Source organism: Pteropus alecto, unplaced genomic scaffold (assembly GCF_000325575.1).
Source record: "Pteropus alecto unplaced genomic scaffold, ASM32557v1 scaffold164, whole genome shotgun sequence".
Lineage (NCBI taxonomy): Eukaryota > Metazoa > Chordata > Mammalia > Chiroptera > Pteropodidae > Pteropus > Pteropus alecto.
The window spans coordinates 14,762,462-14,780,764 of NW_006439568.1; the positions used below are offsets into that span (position 1 = coordinate 14,762,462).

Here is an 18,303-nt window from a genome sequence, read left to right on the forward strand (position 1 = left end):
CGTTGAACGACAGGTTTCATATTAGTGCATTTCTCACTATATACTAACACGGCTCCACTGAGCAGGTGAACAGTTACCCTGTTTTTCAGGACATACAAATCCCAGGGTTGGCTGGGAAGTTTTTATTATTATTCCTTTCCTTTTCTTTTTTTCACTGGGTCTTTAAAAATTGTAAAAGTATTGTATGCTTACTATAAAATAACCTAAATATTTGTTAAAAGTTCAGTCCCCTTCATCTTCCTAACTCAAGCTCTTAGGCTCATTGCAAATTGCAGGTTAGTATATATTGTTATAGATTTTTGCCTATGTATATACAAACATATAAACAGATTTGGATTATGATTATTATGCTATATATTTTATAACCATTCTGTAAATATCCAAACTGAAAAGATGAAATACTATAAATTCATCAGGCATTTTTAACCATAGATGGTATGCTGCCTGTAACTTGAGCCTCCTGGAGTGTTGATAGTTAACTGGTTATAATAATAAAGTAGCTGCTTAATTTGCAATGTACCATTGTATAGTATACATGGTATATAGTATACTTATACTATATCATCATATATTCTATGGGGAAATATAATTTATTCCAGTTATAGCAACGAAATTAAAGTGGAAAGCTCAGATCTATTAGATATTATATAGCATATATCTCCTTTTTTGTTATAAGAGAAACATAAAGCTATAAGTTGTTCCTTGCTATAATACTGTAATAGTTTTGGAGATGATTTGAATAAATATTTCTGTAGTTCATGAGTTATTTGTTTTCAAGTATGTGCAGAGTGCTTTTGCAAACAAATCTGTGAGTAGAGTGCCCAGGGGCACTCTTCTATGGCTTATGGCTTTGTCTTATTTAAGTTCCAAAGAAACAGGGGCTAAGATATGGATTTCTGTTCAAGCCAGTTATTGAGGGAGTCTTCTCAAAAGGGAAGGGAGAAGCCATATAGAGCAAGGGAAAGAAAAGAGATGTGAATCATTGGCCAACATTTAGAGCTTTCGGGGACTAGGTAGACTGCTGGGGTAAAGGGTACTAACAGTATCCCAAATAAAGCACAGAATTCAAAGACATGTCTTAGAATGTAATAGTTTCTTCATGACCTAGATAATAAAATTATATATTAAATTTGAAAGATTCAATGATAACCAAATAGAAGCTAATAACTTTCTAGTGGGGATATGCTCTATTAAGCCAGAAAACACCTCAGTTCAACAATTACTAAATGAAAAGCTATGGGGTTGTCATAAAAAAAATCAGATGAAGTCAAATTATTTATGAAATGCTGCATTTACCTGAGGAGTTATCTATCTAATTAGACAGCATTATTCCTTCCCTTATCCCTATATTGATAATGGTCAAACATCTCTAATAGAATATTTCTTTCCTCCAATATTCTTGGTCTGTACCTTTTAGGAAGAGTAGCAGCTATTGGCTATATTCTTTTAAGACTTAGAATCCAAGTGGTTCAGCTTCTAGAAATATTCTGACACCAACTGACCTTTGTGATTGAAAAATCACTGTTCTACGTTTCTACATTTTCTCGGTCACACTGGTTATAATAATTGACATTAAATACCCAAGTACATGTCATAAGATATATGGAAAGCAATAAGAAACAAAAGAGGTAAGGCAGAGGGAAGAAATAATATAGTGATATCTCTCATTCCTAATGATAAATAATGAAGAGATATTAATATACAACACACTTCTGTGTCTCTATCTTTTATGTTTAATGATGGTGTTATTTATAATGAATGGAAAAAACAGAATGTGAAAATATATATATTAAGGCCTAGCTTTTTCAACTTAACTGAAAACACAAATGCATTAGTCTTAATTTTCCTAACGGTGATTAAAATGTCATAGAAATTAACAGTTACTTTAATACAGAAACCCTCTCAGATCTATGTCAGAGAAAAAGACAATGGAAACTATGAAGATGGGAAAAAAAAATGGGTTTCAATGTATTTTACCTTATATCAGGCCTATGTATAAATATTTTTGCTTGTTCAGTAGTATCAACCAGCTGTATGTCCTTCACATGGATTGGATGCTGCAAATCCTCATTTAAAGGGTTAGTAATGAATATTACATTAGTTTCACCTGAACAAACATTCTTAAATCCAACAAATGTTGAATCTAAAACATAAATAATAGAAAAATAATTATTTTCTGTAGAGGACATAGTATAGTTTCATTTCACGTACATTCTAGCAAACACATCATTTAATACTGCCTTGAACATGAAGCACTGACCTCACATGGTAGATAAACTCACCACTGTGGTAGATTGTTGTCTCTCTATATCAACACACTGAGTAGTCATTTCCATATTTCTCTGGGTTTGGTCATGTAACTTGCCTTGGCCATAGGGACAACAGCAATTGTGGTATAAGCAGATATGAAAAGTGCTTACATAGCAGGTCTCTTGGTGATCCTGGGAATTCTATGATTTCCAGCATGTGAATAAGCCTAGTTCAATCACTCTTATTACTCCAGCCTAGGGCCAGCACTAACCATCAACAAGCCCCAACTACCAGAGGGAGGTGAGACTATCCTACAATAATCAGCCCCTTATCCATCCTGTAAACTGATAGCAGCCTAAGGAATGATCCCAGGTGAGACCAGCAGAAGAACCATCCAATTGATCAAAGGCCAAATCGCCAATCCACAGGATCATGAGCTAATAAATGGCTGTTTAAAGCTTCTGATTTTGGAGGTGGTCTGTTATGCAGCAAAGGCTAACTGAAACACTATTATTCTCTTGGCCTTATTGCATATATTGTGTGGCCAAAAGACAAACTTTATTGGATCCAAAACTTAATCTCCATTGTACTTAAATCCAAAAACTCAAAATTTAAAAAAAAAAGATGACTCCAAAAATTCTTAAATCAGTTATGTGTTATCTACTACCCTTCTTGATTACATTTTTTCCTAAGAAAATGTTGTATATATCTGAAGATGAGTATTAATAAAATACCACAGTTGCAGTACAGTTTGTTACCTGGGCAGATCTCCTTTACTGGCCCAGTGCACTTGTCCCTAGCTCCTATAAGTGTCAACTGCTAACTACTCACAGTTGCCTCCTTCTCTGAAGAATTGCCCTTGACCACTTGACAACCCCATTACCTGACATATTATGCGCCCCTCAACACCACCACCATAGAGATAAGCCAGGCCTGACTGACAACTGATACAGAAGACTCCCTTGCCTCAAGGGGGAAGAAAACTAAGTGGTGCAATTTATACTACACAGCTCCTTGAAGTATCGAGAAGGAGCTAGGCTCCAGGTGAGATCACATCTTTGCTTAGCTCCTTACTCTGCCCTGCCCGACTTCCCTTACTCCTTTTCTCGCGAGAGCACGTGCTCAATAAACCACTTACTTGAACAAGAGTCCCACCTCTGGCTATATTTCTAGACTACCTGATTTAAATAGCTGGTGCCAGAAGTCATCCTAAGATATGCACTGTAATGATGCAAAAATGAATTTAGATTGCTCGATGGCCAGATGGAAATGAGGAACCCATTACTCGTGGTAGACGGAGTACTGAGAGTCCCTAGCATGCTGTAATAGTGTAATTGTTAAAACTTCACCTGTGGTGAACTGGGATGGTAACTAGGTGGAAGGAGATGCTCTGGTTTATACAGTAACTTTTGCATTTGAATAGTACAGGGAAAATAGTTACAAGGAAACCAGAAGTAGGTGACTATTGTTGACCATCCCTGATGCTTTGAAGAAAGATGTAAGCTGAGGTGATCAATCACAACTTCAAAACAAATTTCAGGACCTAATAATAAAACTAGCAGAACATTTACAGAGGGTTGAATTCTCAGTCCTGGCAAGTCTCCTATATCAAAGACATGGTCCTGATATAAAAGGGATGGGACTCTAAGTTAGGATGGAGATATACAGGAAGATGCACTTGAACCTTGAAGCCTCAGATTCCCTTTGAATGTTCTGGATCTGTATAAGTGGCCTTCTTCTCCCTGATAGAGGCTAGCTCTTCTGTCTCACTTGTTTGAAATTATGCAGAGACTTCAAAAGAGGCAAGTTTCTTGTAAGGCAAATTTTGCCTTTCTCAGGATCTGTCTCCACTTCCCCTTTTAGCAAATAGAGCAATAACTAAGTCTCTACACGGCCTGACTGGGGATGTTCTAGGCCTGCTATGGGATGAGAGAGATTACACAGAGAGCTTGCCCTGCAGCTCCTTTGGAGTATAATACCTCTTATCCCATAGCAGGCCTAGAATGTCCCCAGTCAGGCAGAGGTCAGGCAGGGAATCAGGAGAATATGTCAGGAGTAAATCATGACAGTGTTGGATTAGCGGGGACAGAATACAAAGCTAGATAAAGAAGAGTGTGTCAGTATGGATGGGGGTATTCTCCCATGTTGCTGGCATGGCTTGTGTAAGCTTGGAAAAAATGATGGTCCACATTAAATGAAGTAGAATTGTGAAAATGGCCATGGCAAACTGTGGAAGAAGGGGCCAAAAAGTGTGGGAAAAATATAGGGCATATTAGAACAAATCTATTACATAATGCCACTTCCGCCCCACATGGGAAAAGTCTGAAAGCGGGTAGTATGGGAAGATTCTACTGATGGGTAGACATTTGGGTAGGGCCCAGGGTCATTTACTTCGCATGGAGAGTAGTGGTCTGAGGTGAGGCTGCGCACAGACCATGGGCAGTAGTAAATGACTTAGCTGGTTGGTCAGGAGCCTGGAAGGCACAAGATTGTACGACTGGGTAAAAGGAAGCCTGGTAGAAAAGCATGCGAGTGGGCAGTGGGAGGGAACACAAAGGGCATATTAATGATCAGCAAAGAGCATCCACTACAGAAGGAGCATCAAATAAATGAATGGGGTGACATGGCTAGTAGCTGTCAGCTCATCTCTGCCCTTGGACACCCACATTCCTGTGGGTTGGGCTTATGAACTGAGCAGCCCTGGGATGGGGATGGGTAACTACATGAGCCCAATCTGCATGGGCTCCTAGTTCCCAGGTTCATGAAGCTACTTCGCTGCTTAATGTCTGACCTGACTTGCCGGCCACAGAGACCAAAGCTAAGTCTTCCACACTACCGTTCCTTAGAAAATGAAAGAGTCAACTGAATTGAAGTTGATTGTACCAGATTTCTTCTACCCTGGAAAGATAATGATTTATCTTGGCTGCGATTAATTTGTATTCTCAGTATGGGTTTTCCTTTCCTGCTTACAGGGATTCAGTCGGAGCCACCATCCTAGGACTCGCAGGATTCTCAAACTGCAAATGACACCCTGGATCAAAGAACACACTTCTAGCAAAAGAGGTACCATGGTGTGCACCTGACGACCACATACGGCAGCATCTGGAAACAGCCTAACAGACTGGTGGAATAGTCTCCTCAAGACACAGCTGAGGTGTCTGCTTTGGACATCTGCAAGAATGTGTTATTCACCTAAAACCAGCAGCTACTATATGGTCCTGAATTCCTAAAATATAGAAAATACATGAAATGGTAATATAGGCTGGGAGGAGGAATAACCTTGTTCACCAGATGCCTAGAAACCCATGTGGAAAACTTGTGCTTCCAATCCTATTAGCTTAGGTTCTGTGAGTCCAGAGGTCATGATTTGTAGTAAAGGCCCAAGCAAACACAAGGCTGCACTTAACTCACGGTACTTTAGGCTCCTTGTCAGCATTGACCATTTGTCAGGGGTGACTGAGCCTAGTCAACATGCAGAGTAAGGGCTGCTACTACACAGCGGAGGCAGGGAGGGCGATGTCTGCCTCACATGCCCCCCTGAGACTCATGCCCAGTGTGGACTGTAGATGAGCAACTACTGCAATCATGGCCTAATGAGGGAGCAGAACCAGGGCTTATTTACAACAGAGCCAAGGGTGTGGGCCAGGTGAGCCATCTTGACTAGCAGAACTGTTAGTCGAGGAGGAGTGGACTTTGGAAGGGTGATGGAGGGAGACAACGATTATCATCTATGGTCTTGGGATCAGCTGTGGCCGCTCACCATTTTTTTTTTTTTATAATTTTTTCCTGAAATTGTGACCATTCAGGACCCTGGAGAAATCATGTCTTGCTGTAATAAACTTAATATAACTAACTTAAAAGAAGCAACTGGATTGCTTCTCTGCATATTGACTGCTAACAGCTCAGAGCCGCCCTCTTTCCCAGAAAATTAGCCTTGAGCAAAGAGGAGTCATATCACCCCAGAAATTCAGGGCTTCTCCACAGAGGCAACTGTAATGAATAACCAACTCAATTGGGGGTACGAATAGGCCCCCCACCTAAAATGTGATATCAACGCAGTGGCGATTTACACTCCAGAGCTCCTGGTAAGACAAGTGAACCCAGTCTCCAGCTTATACCACATCCTGCTTAGCAACTTCCTTTGCCCTGTACTGCTTCCATCCCTTCTCCTAAGTGCATGTCTTCAAGAAAATGCACAAAGATCCTCTTCTACGGTTCTGCTTCCAGAGAACCCAGGCAAAAACAACCAATATTCATATATTATCTTTCAAGACTATATCTTATTAAAAAAGAGCACTTATTTGTATTCCTTCAAGAAATTTTATTTACAAGGTTCCATTTCATAAGGATATTTTTATTGCCATATATTTATAATATTGCAGAGCATATTTTTTTTTATTTATTGAACATATATGTTCAACTAAAGCTTATATAACATGTTAAATAATTACCTGAGTTAGTAAAAGGTAACTCAGGTAATTATTTATTTAACAGGTTATATAATTTGTTTTATATTTCGGGACGTAAAGTTCTGAGTACAATTTATTGAACCTCTTTCTTCAAGGTGACACTGGTTAAAATTATCATGAAAGAGAGACTTTCTAAACTGAAATAGAGAATGACATGGTGTATTTAATGGGCAAAATGGAAATAATTGATATGTTCATTACATTAATTTATAAGTAATTATTTTACATTTTTAAGGATGCAGCCTGGTACAGTGAAAGAGCAATGGATTTCAAATCAGAAGATATTGACTCTAATCCAAAGTCACTAATAGCTGTGGGATTTCGGCAAGCTTACATGAGCTCTTAAGTTATATAGATTTAAATTTCTTCAGCTGTAAAAAGGGATAGTAATATACAACCCTACTTAAATGGAAGGGCTTTCACATTTTATAGAAAATAATTAGTATTAAATCACTATACCAGTGTTTTTTCTGTTGCTTTAGAAGAAAGATTAAACATTGATCCTTTAATGTATATGAATTTTGCTGGGGCACCAGTCTTGGAATTGACTCTGATGTCTGATTTCTTTGCTTGTCATTTTGAGCAGATTCATAGAAATCATCTTTTTTTTTTTTTTACTAACAATGAAACATTATTAGTCATACTGAGTGTATTCTTTATAGAACTTAATTGAGTAGATTTGTCAAGGACCGTGTTTAAACTTGCCTGAGATTTCCAAAAGGCCGCTGATGGCATTGTAACTCATGATGCCTGCATGGGGCTTCCGGGGTGCCATGTTATGTGCTGAAGCAAAGGTAGGCCAGCAAATCCCGCTTCTCCCTCCTTTTATAAAAAAAAGGAAAGTTAATGAAATTTGAAAAGGCACTCATATGAACGCCAAAATTAAAGCTCTAGAATTTTCACCTGATGGAGGTCTGGAACTCCGATGGGCAGCAGAGAGTTTGATATTGAGATCATCATTAGTCAGGACATCAGAACAATTAAATTCAGGGCTACTTCCAACAATTAATGAGTTCTATTAAAAAATTCAAACAGTACAGCTTTAATAATAGCTTTTACTAAAGGAACACGTAATAATGGGTAATACTGAATTCTCCTGTAGTAAAACATAACTATAAGTTGAGAAGTGGATCATTCATTAAACCAAGATGAAAAAGATGTGATTTCTGTCCTGATATTCAAGTGGGGGGCGGGGGCGAGAGGGGAAGACAGGCACGTAAATAATTATGGATAATGACATATTTCTAGGATAGAACTATGTCCAAGGAACAAGAGGAAGAGAGAATGTCACTACTCCCTAAGCTGGTTCAGGAAAAACTTCATGACTTTCACAAGATTAGCAGGTAATAAGCCAGAAGAGGTGAGGGAAGGGAGGGAGGAGAAAGAAGGATGGAGAGCTTCCTGGCAGAAGTGAATGAGAGTAAATAGGGAGAGCGAAGAACGAGCCAGAGCAGAAGTCAGATCCTTTGTGTTAGTCCTTCAATAACTTTGCCCTTCTCAGAGTCGCTCTTTCTCGTTTGTGTGGCTTATTCATTTCTTACCTTAATTTGCACTGTTTTACTGGAAATTTTGTGAGATACAGCAGCTGGCATGTAAATCATTGAAGAAATGGCCATTCCATTGTCAACCAGAGTCACGTTATAGATCTGTACACTCTCTGTGGTCTGTAAAACAACTTGTGGGTTACACAGTACAAAATACAATCATAAAAGCAAATAAACAATCACTATTTTGGATTGATTACCTGAAAATAAATTCCATAATCCCAGCATGTCCAAATGGTAAATCCCTGTATAAGAGAACATCCAGGAAGGCCATCCTGATTCATATAGATACCATATAAGCCCCCATGGGCTTCATTGTCAAACCACCTTTCCAGGGAATTAGACTGACCTTGAAAGAAAATATAGAACAAATAATTAAGATTAGAAATCATGCTGTATAGTTTTATAGGTAGTATCGGTTAAAGTTAAAATTCTTTTAAAAATTAAATATATAATTTTGATGTAAATTTAAAAAGATAATCAAATATTTATGGTTTGGCCATTTATGATTTATTCTATTTAGTATTTACTCTTACCTAAATTGTCCCTTCTACTACTCAGAATAATTATATGCTTATTTACAAAAGTTTGGTTTAGTGTTAGTGCCCTTAACTTTATTATATTTGATTAAACTAAACACAGATTTCATTAGAAAGAGCATGACGTTGGTTTCAAACAAGGACTGAACTTGAAACACAAGCATACTACTTGCTGTCTGTAAAATGCTTCCCCTGCACACTTTTCTGTTGCTGGCTCCTTCTGGTCATCCCATTTTCAAGGTAAGTGTCACTCCCTTAGAAGGCCTTGCCTTCTCTGACTACCTGATTCCAAGTATCACCTCAGTCACTTTACCTGGCAACTAAATTTTTTTCACTTAATACTTTATTATTACTTATTTGTAAATTATCCATCTCCTCTCTCCTATTAGAATGTAAGCTTCATGAGAAAGGACACTGTGTCTAGCTCACTTACTACCATATTCCCAGAGCAGGAAAGGTAATGCAGAGATAGATACTCATTAAGTATTTGTCGAATTAATCTATTCATGATCTTGGGAGAGTTATTTAACTGTCTAGAACCTCAGTTTCCTCGTATCCAAAAAGTTTTAGTGCCCAATTCAGGGTTGTCTCAAAATGAAATGAAATAACCCATATAAAGTACCTCAATAAATAAAAGTTACACTCATAACTAATACGTAGGATAACTGAAGTAGATTCTAATAAATTTTACTTATGTTAAAATCAGACCAGTAACCTTAATAACTCCCTCACAACCATATACAAATTGGAGGATTCCTTATAAAGAGCAGCACCACCCCCGAATTATACTTAGTCCCCAAGGATCTGACTTCATCCTATCTTTCACTGCTTTTTCTTTTTTCTTAGTCCTTCGAGACTGACATCTTATGCTCTGCCTGGTTTCTATTTCACTTCCCGCATAAAAAGCTGTTTTCATGTTCCCCCTTGGGAACATGAAACTCAATGTTGCTCCATGGACAAGTACGGCTCCACTCCTGGACCCAGCATGGGTCATAATTCCCTTCCCAGCATCCCAGCCTCTCAACTTGGATAAGCTGATGTCTCATTCCAGAAACTTAAACTCTCAATGTTTGCTTGAAATTCAAAAACTTTTATGGACACTTTAATTATTGAAGAATAATAACATAGTGAAAAATACATTATATGACATTACATATTAGTAAATATAGTCACAGGTCATATTTTGATTTTCAAAAAAACCAAAATAATATTCAAAGATGTTTTAGAGAAATTACATATTTTTAATTTTAAGTCAAAGAACTGTCACTTTAAGCTGTTGAGAGCTAAAATATTTAATAAGCATATATCAAGGAATCAGTTAAATCTGTTGGCAAAGTTGTTTTTTCTCTTCAAAATGTATTTTGCATAAGAACAAAATGTATTTTGCATAAGCTTAAATCCAATATTTTTTGAATTTACAGAAGAAAATGCTGAATCAAAGAATCTTAAAAATAACTATACCGAGATACAAAAACCAATTTAGAAGGGATACGAATTTTTCAGAGAAAATGCCATTTCTTTTAATTAAGTTTTTCAAGAGGTAAAGCCTGTAGTTTTATTATTTATTTTACTCTTTTGATCTGATAATTCATTATCTAGTTGAAAATTAAGAGGTTATAAAGTTATACAATATTAAGTCAACAATGACCCTATTCTCACTCTTCTTTTTTACACTTTGCATTTTATATTTTGTGTTTCTTTATGTAAATTCAAATACCATACATATTCCCATTTTCTTCCCTTTCTTCCATAAAACATATTATACACAAAACAGTTTTATATATACAGTACTGTTCTGTAACCACCATTAATCACTTTAGAATCTCCTAGAGATTTCTCCATATCAATACACAGAAATGTAACTATTTTTTAAAAAATGGGGTCTAGTGTTCTAACGTTTGGCTTTGTATAACCAGCCCACAATGAATGGACACAGGGCAGCTTTCAGTGTTCTGCTCTACAGACAATGCTGTGATGAATAACCTTATTCACAAATCCTTTTCTAATTGTTGTCGAGGCAAATGCTAGGTTATCAGAGTCTAAATGCTGAGCCAAAGGTAAATCCCCCCATCATTTTGGTAGCTATTGCCAGAGTCCCCTCTGGAGGGATAACATCCCTCTATCCTTCAACCAGCAATGTGTAAGTGCTCCTGATTCCCTACAGCCTTGCCAAGAGAGCAGTTGTGCAGTTAAATCTTGATTTTTACTCACCTGATAGAAATGTATCTGAGAACTATCTATTCAAGTCCTTCGACTTTTTCATGCTTGCAGATTTCAACACATGCATAGTGAGCATGTATTCCTTTAAAGAGGAAGCATAAGACAGTAGCATATCCCTACAGGCATGTATCTCTATACTTAAAAGTTTTGCTCTTGCAAAGTGGTAGTGGGATGAGGTACTCACTCTGTCAGTACCAGCCAAATCAAGAACTGAAATTGCTGTTAGAGTTTTGAGATCATAAACATGGAAAATAATTATCCTTAAAAGTTTATGCATTTTAATTTAGACCCAATAGTACCTTGAAGTAATCTAGCTTGTTGAGTTCTTTTGGAAAAAAGGAAATATTACATATGGAACTGATAAACAATAATTATTTATTTCTAACACATTTAGACAAGTTATTTCCTAGTTTTAGTGACTCTACGCTAGACTTACCTGAGCAAGGTTCCCCATCAATGCGGTAGCCTGCTCTTCCAAACCCGGCCACGACATTATTTTGTAAGATAGTATTGGTCCCTCTATTTACCTAACATAATAATAAAGTAAATGCTTTGGGTCAGGTTCTTACACAATTTCACGATGAAAGCAAATGTACAACATACATAGGAAAACTAATTATGACTACACGCTCAGGAGGAAAAGTTAAATTCATTATTCATCCCATTCAAACTTAAAATACAATTGAAATATTAAAATTACCTTCAGTTCTTGATGTAAAACCATCACTAGGTACTATACCTCAGACTTCATAAGAAAAGTTCACTAAAGAGATTTGTTATTTCAGTCACTAATCCACTGTATGTGGTTCAATATTTATTTATAAGTCATAGACTAAATTCCAGTTTATAGCAAAGTTACAAAGAATTTATCACATTTTTTGGTTATATTCTATTACCAATTTGATTTATTTAAAAAAAAGACAACTAAGGCAATTAAGTGGACCACAAAATTCAGTAGAAGTATTCACTAGTTTAAATAAAACCTTCTATAATAAAAAAAAACTGGGTTAGCACAAGTTTTAGGTAATTATTAAACAATTTTATCTTATGAGCCAAGTCAAAGTGGTAGAAAATGAAAAGTATAGATAGAACACAGAAGGTTTAGTTCTTGCCTATGGTGTCAGCAAAAACAGTTAGAACCTCAATTATTTAGAGCATATTAAACACCCATATTTTTAAGGATTATGATGAAAAAGAGTCAATGCAATTCACAAAAGTAAAATAAGTACCTTTTCTTTCATAAACAGATAACTTTAAAGTTTGGAAATTGACATTTGATTACATTCTAACATCTATTAATAGATATATACTACCTCACAAATGTATACTAAGTTTCAGGCTTTTAGCTTTTACTTTAAGGTGATTATTAATAGTTGCACAAAAACAAAATGCGATCTTTATTCCATCTTTCAAAGAGAGCTATTTTTAATTCTTTTTCATTCCTATGGCATAGGTAAGTAAAATAAAAACAAGAGGAAGCTATGTTTCCTCCGAATCCTTTCCCTGTCCTTTGTATCTTCTTGCTTGTAATCTCACTCTATATAATGCTTGGAGAAACTTCATGGGAAACAAAGAAGGCGCAATTAGTAGGACCGAATAATAGTACGTAACCTTGCATATAGAATCATAAGAATTTTAGATGAGACAGGGATTTTTGAGATACTATAGTCTATCATACTAATTTTCCATATGAGGAAGGAAACAAGTCAAAATTAAGTAGTACCATGTGCAAGGTGCTCAGTCAATTAGCAGCAGAGACCCTGTACTGTAACTTGAAAGCAATAATTAATGTTGAAGAAGCAAAGAAATAACAGAACTATTTAAGCCAATGGATATTAACACAGAGGAAAATCTTCAATGGCTATTGGAGCTCACAGTAGCTTTTAAGAAAGTTCATTCATTTCTTTAGCTCATTTCATTTGTTCACCAATCTTTAAGCAAAAAATCATTTTCAATAAAATTTTGAGATTTACAGTTTCTACAGAAATTATAATCTTCAATAAAGAAATTATAATTTTCTGTGGTTACAATTATAAATTTGTTCACACTACCTCGATTGCTGCGTGCCAGAGAGTTGAACTTGAATCTTTCCTGTTCTGATAGGTTCCTGGCCAAACCGAAAGTGCGACCAAGTTTCCTCGGACTCTGTTGGCATCCCCCCATATTCTTATGCCTGGAAAAAAAATAAAGTCCCACCTAAATAAACATACTTTCGTATTAATACTATGGGGAATATCTTTAATTTTTTACCATGAAATTAATTTTCTAGTTTGAACTCAACAAGTGAAACCCGTCCATTTTAAAGTGAGCCCTCTGAAATCTTTGATAGTGAAATTCTACCTCTTTAATAGACTACCTGAATTAGAATCTTCTGGAGTGCTTCTTAAATATATGGGTTCACAGGCTCCACCTCCGATTTTAACAAATACACAAATTAATTTTCTACACATTAAATAAGTTTGTATTACGTTTTATACTGATATTCAAGAAAGGATAACCTCTTAAAATCAAATATAATTTTTATCAAGTAATAACCTTTATTTATAAATAACCTTTTTGATTGGTATGTTAGGAGTATTTTTAAAAGTCACAGTAATTTAAACTATTGGTGATTAGATAACTCACATAAGGTCATGGTTGGGTAAATAATTCTTCATGATCTATGCTGGCCAATATGGTATCCACAGCCACCTGTGACTACTTAAATGTAAAGTAAATACAATTATATTAAGTACAAAGAACAATTAAAATTAAAAATCCAGTTACTGAGTCACACTAGCCACATTTCAAGTATTCAGTGGCCACATGTGGTTTAGTAATTACCATATTAGCGCTGATAGAGACTATTTCCCTTCTCTCAGAAAGATCAACTGGACAGCAAGGCCCTAGAGCTTATAGATAAGATCGTCTCAGAAAGACATGCTATTTGGACCAAAATATTATTATATTACCTTCCCCCACTGTAAAGTGAATGATGTTATCATCTACATCCAATCCATCTGTCCCAAATACACCAATGGCTGGGGAAAAGCCATGGTGAAAAGCACAGCCTCGGATATAAGATGAGCCATGTTCTTGAATCTACAAAACATTGAGATTCAGTGAACGTTTTAAAAATAAAATAAAAATATAGTTAAGGAAAAAAAGTAGAAGTAGGTGATTTTCAGGAAACAAACCTTGATAAATAAAATACACAATTATTATTCCATGAAAGGAGATGATTTCCCAGTAGGTCTTTTAATCCTGAGAAATTTCTACATATCTTGAATTTATGATCACATAAAGTAAAAAAGTATGCTTACTTTAAAAGCAGTTTAAAAAATTCTCAAGTACTTTTCTATGCATTTATATTCCTATTATTACCTATATCATGCTAAATTACTAAAATTGATTTTTCAGAGATCTTTGATGAGCGGGGATTTTTTTGTTTGTTTTTGGATACTTTAGCCAAAGGGTTGCAATTCAAATGTCTACAGGAACCAGTCAATGAGTTGGTTAGGGGTTTCAATTTTAAACTTACAAGATTATTTTTATTTCCATAAAATATGCTCTCTCATATTTTATAAATAATCTTTTTGATTGGTATGTTAGGAGTATTTTTAAAAGTCACAGTAATTTAAACTATTGGTGATTAGATAACTCACATAAGGTCATGGTTGGGTAAATAATTCTTCATGATCTATGCTGGCCAATATGGTATCCACAGCCACCTGTGACTACTTAAATGTAAAGTAAATACAATTATATTAAGTACAAAGAACAATTAAAATTAAAAATCCAGTTACTGAGTCCAGTTTCTTACAGCACCAGCCATCTCAGAATGTTTATTTTCCCCCTTTCGACAGAGACATAGATATGCAGACATGTTTTTCACTTGAGAAATGTACGCAATACTCGTTTTGTCTAATAGAAATGTTTGAGAATATTTGTGGTCATTGCAAAATAGAGATGTGAAATACTATTATAGATCTTTGATCCTTTCACCTTTTGTGCTCTATTTTTTTTTAATTTTTTTACTGACCTTAACTAAATGCATGAAATTAGTAGAATAAAATGCTGCTATGAGTCTGAAAAAATTAATGGGAAATATATTTAAGAAATTAGTTGTTTTTTGTTTTTTACATTAGCTTATAGTCTTAGTAATTCTAAGGTATGGCTATTTAGTAAAGTTAAATAAAAACAAATCAAAACAAAAATATTTTACTTCAAATATGTGCAAAAATTAAAAATCAAGTACAAACCTGTCCTAGGTTAAGAAATGTTACAGCATATCTTGGATCTGTGCTATCTCTGAAGCCTTCTTGACCACTGTGGTAAAATTCCACATTACTTATTCTTGCATTTCCTAGGGGAAGGAGAGAATTAATTTTTTTTGAAACAATAAAAAATTTTTGAAGAGTTAAAAAAAGTTATAATTTTCCAAATTAGAAATTTGTTTTTAACTTTTTCATGAAAATCTTAGTTTTTCTTTGCTCCTTTAATCCAAGTGGGGCAGTATTTCTGAACTTTTTTCCATTGCCCCCTGGAGCCTTTTTAGACATTTTTTCCTAATAGCTTCCTCTGTATTTTAAGAGATTTTTACAGATATATAGAAATCTCTTAATGTACAGTGATCCTTTGGAAGACCACAAACCATTTGATAACTAAAGGTTTTTTTTCTCTCCCAAGAACCAATTTTCTTCCCCTTAGTAGTGACATTATCCCCACTGAGAATGCATGACATGGGATATAATTTACCTGACATTTCCATTTAGAGTCTCCAAAGAGCTTTTAAGGGCATTAACTTTACATAATCTCTTGCTAAAATATGCATTGCCAACTATCTGTCCATCAGTTTGTCTTAAGTACCATTGAGCTGACAAAAGCCAATTTCATAGATTAGCAATAACAGCAATAACAATCCACAAGAGATTACTTTGTGCCAAGTGCTATACTAAGTACTATCATCTCTATAAGAAAAGTGAGGCACAGAGATTTATGGCTGGTAAAAAACAGTAGAGAATGTTGATTGTTTCCAAAATGGATATCTAATAACATGCACTAGAGAAGAATTATTTTGTACTGGAAGGGAGAAATCTGTCTCAAAATTCTTGAGCCAGCAATGAGATGTATGGTGGAGAATATAAGATTAATGGGACAGAGACAGAAAAGAAATGGTTCATACAGATCACCTGCACCTACAGAAGCCATAGATGTTTATATTACCAAACAATTTATAGGAGCAAAGAAGGGTTGTCATGGGAATAGGGCCCTTCATGGGACTTTAAATGAGACAGACATGGATTATTAGCAAAAATCAAAGCAATATCACCCTCTAATCATCTCTATTTCTTTATCCTTCAAGGGGGGGACAATAGTTATGCCATTGTACTATGAGTATTAAATGAGATAACATGTGTTAAATGCTTAGGACAGTGCCTGGAATCTTGTATCATGACAATCACTACCATCATCATATCACCATCAGTTAAGCCCCTGTTAGTGAATTATCACCAATAGGTAGAAGATATAGTGGGATAGCTCCTTGCTCAAAATAAAGATTTTCTAGAATTAGAGCTGTTGCAAAATAGAATAGGCAATATTGTGAACAAGTGAGGACCTGCTGAAACAGTTCAAGTCTAGAATAGATTGAGGGATTGGAGATTGAAATATCAGTTTCCAATAAAAAGAACCAGAGTTGCTTGGAGGAAAAACTTATACCCAGTCTCAGAAAAAAAAATTACAGCATGTGCTTGCCATCTCGGAAAGTGAACAAGCTAAAAAAACAAAAACAAAATAAAACAAAAAATTAGTCAAAAGGAGGACTTGGGCACCAACAAGAAAAGGTTCTGAAGGTCAGTGAGGGGGCATTTTCATCATCAAAAAGACCATCAATCACATGGATTTAAACATATAAAATATGTTTAAATATGTATCTCAAAATGATACTAACGACAAAACAAAGGAAAACGAATAAAAACTCCTTGTCATCTTTGGAAGATGCTTGGGAACCAACTCATTATTTTGAAAATTAGTTAACAAGGGGAAAGAATGAAGCATTTTCGCTACATTTCACATATAAACTTTACTTCAGGATGGTCAAATAGCTTCTTGAAGAAGCTTCTCTTTATAGAAGTTTTCTAAATCATAAACGAGGAAAGAATGGTAGAATTAAGATATTTTAAACCTCAGAAATTTAATCTAGGCAATGATCATTAATGGCTGCAAACATCAGAAAAGGAGAAACAGTCATACATTATGTGCTTATTAATTGAAAAACATACCACCAATTATGTAAAATTCTTCCCTAAAAATTGAATCTGAGTTGTTGGATCAATTTTCTAGTTCTAAAATACATATGCATAGAAAATACAAGGGAGACAGGAAGAACTTAAAATTTAGGGATGCAATCACTAAATTCCAGACTGTTAGAAACACTATAGGATAAATGATCCAGCTCCTTTTATCAATAAATTGCAAGAAAATGAATAAAAGAGATTTACAGTTCATAATCAATTGCACTGTGGATCTTATTTAGACCCTGATTTCAACAGAGAGTGCAAAAGGATGGAGGGAAGGGAAGGGAAGGGAAGGGAAGGAAAAAAATAAATGAACTGGGAGAATTTGAACAATCATTGGATGATAAGGAATTATTATTAACACTTTTAAGTCTGATACTTAGAGATGTTTTTAAAGAAGTCTTTTAGAGTCACAAACTGAAATATTTTTAGATTAAATAATACGTGGCTGCTTCATTCACAATAGACAAGATATAGAAACAACCTAAGTGTCCATCAACAGATGAATAGGACAAAGAAGATGTGGTACATATAAACAATGGAACATTATTCAACCTTGAGAAAGGAGGAATTCCTGCCATTTGAGACAACATGAGTGGACCTTGATGGCATTATGGTGAGATAAGTCAGACAGAGAAAGACAAACATGGTATGATCTCACTTATATGTGGAATCTAAAAAAGCTGAACTTGTACAGAGAGTAGAATTGTGGTTACCAGAAGCTGAGGAATGGGGAGAGCTGGGGAGATATTGTTTAAGGGTATCAACCTGCAACTAGAAGATAAATAAGTCCTGGAGATCTAATGCGCAGTATGGTAATTAGAGGCAATAGTGCTGTATTATAAACTTCAAAGTTGCTAAGAGACCGATCTTAATTGTTCTCATCACAAAAAGAAAATAATAATTATGTGATATGATAGAGGTATTAATGCTATCATGGTAATCATGTTTTATAAATATATCATATGAACACACTGTACACCTTAAACGTATACAATCGCAT

At 35.3% G+C, this 18,303-nt stretch overlaps 1 protein-coding gene across 1 annotated transcript in view; it reads right to left on the bottom strand.

The window, feature by feature from the left end:
- The window catches only part of PKHD1L1 (PKHD1 like 1), a 132,682-nt gene that overhangs the window by 15,020 nt on the left and 99,359 nt on the right, over positions 1–18,303 (bottom strand). The window contains exons 60-68 of the mRNA XM_025050064.1: positions 15,264–15,367; positions 13,974–14,103; positions 13,074–13,195; positions 11,459–11,549; positions 8,464–8,612; positions 8,261–8,383; positions 7,623–7,734; positions 7,425–7,541; positions 1,978–2,143 (exon numbers count right to left, since the gene is read on the bottom strand). Coding sequence (XP_024905832.1) covers positions 1,978–2,143; positions 7,425–7,541; positions 7,623–7,734; positions 8,261–8,383; positions 8,464–8,612; positions 11,459–11,549; positions 13,074–13,195; positions 13,974–14,103; positions 15,264–15,367 — 1,114 coding nt within the window. The remainder of the gene's footprint in view (positions 1–1,977; positions 2,144–7,424; positions 7,542–7,622; positions 7,735–8,260; positions 8,384–8,463; positions 8,613–11,458; positions 11,550–13,073; positions 13,196–13,973; positions 14,104–15,263; positions 15,368–18,303) is intronic.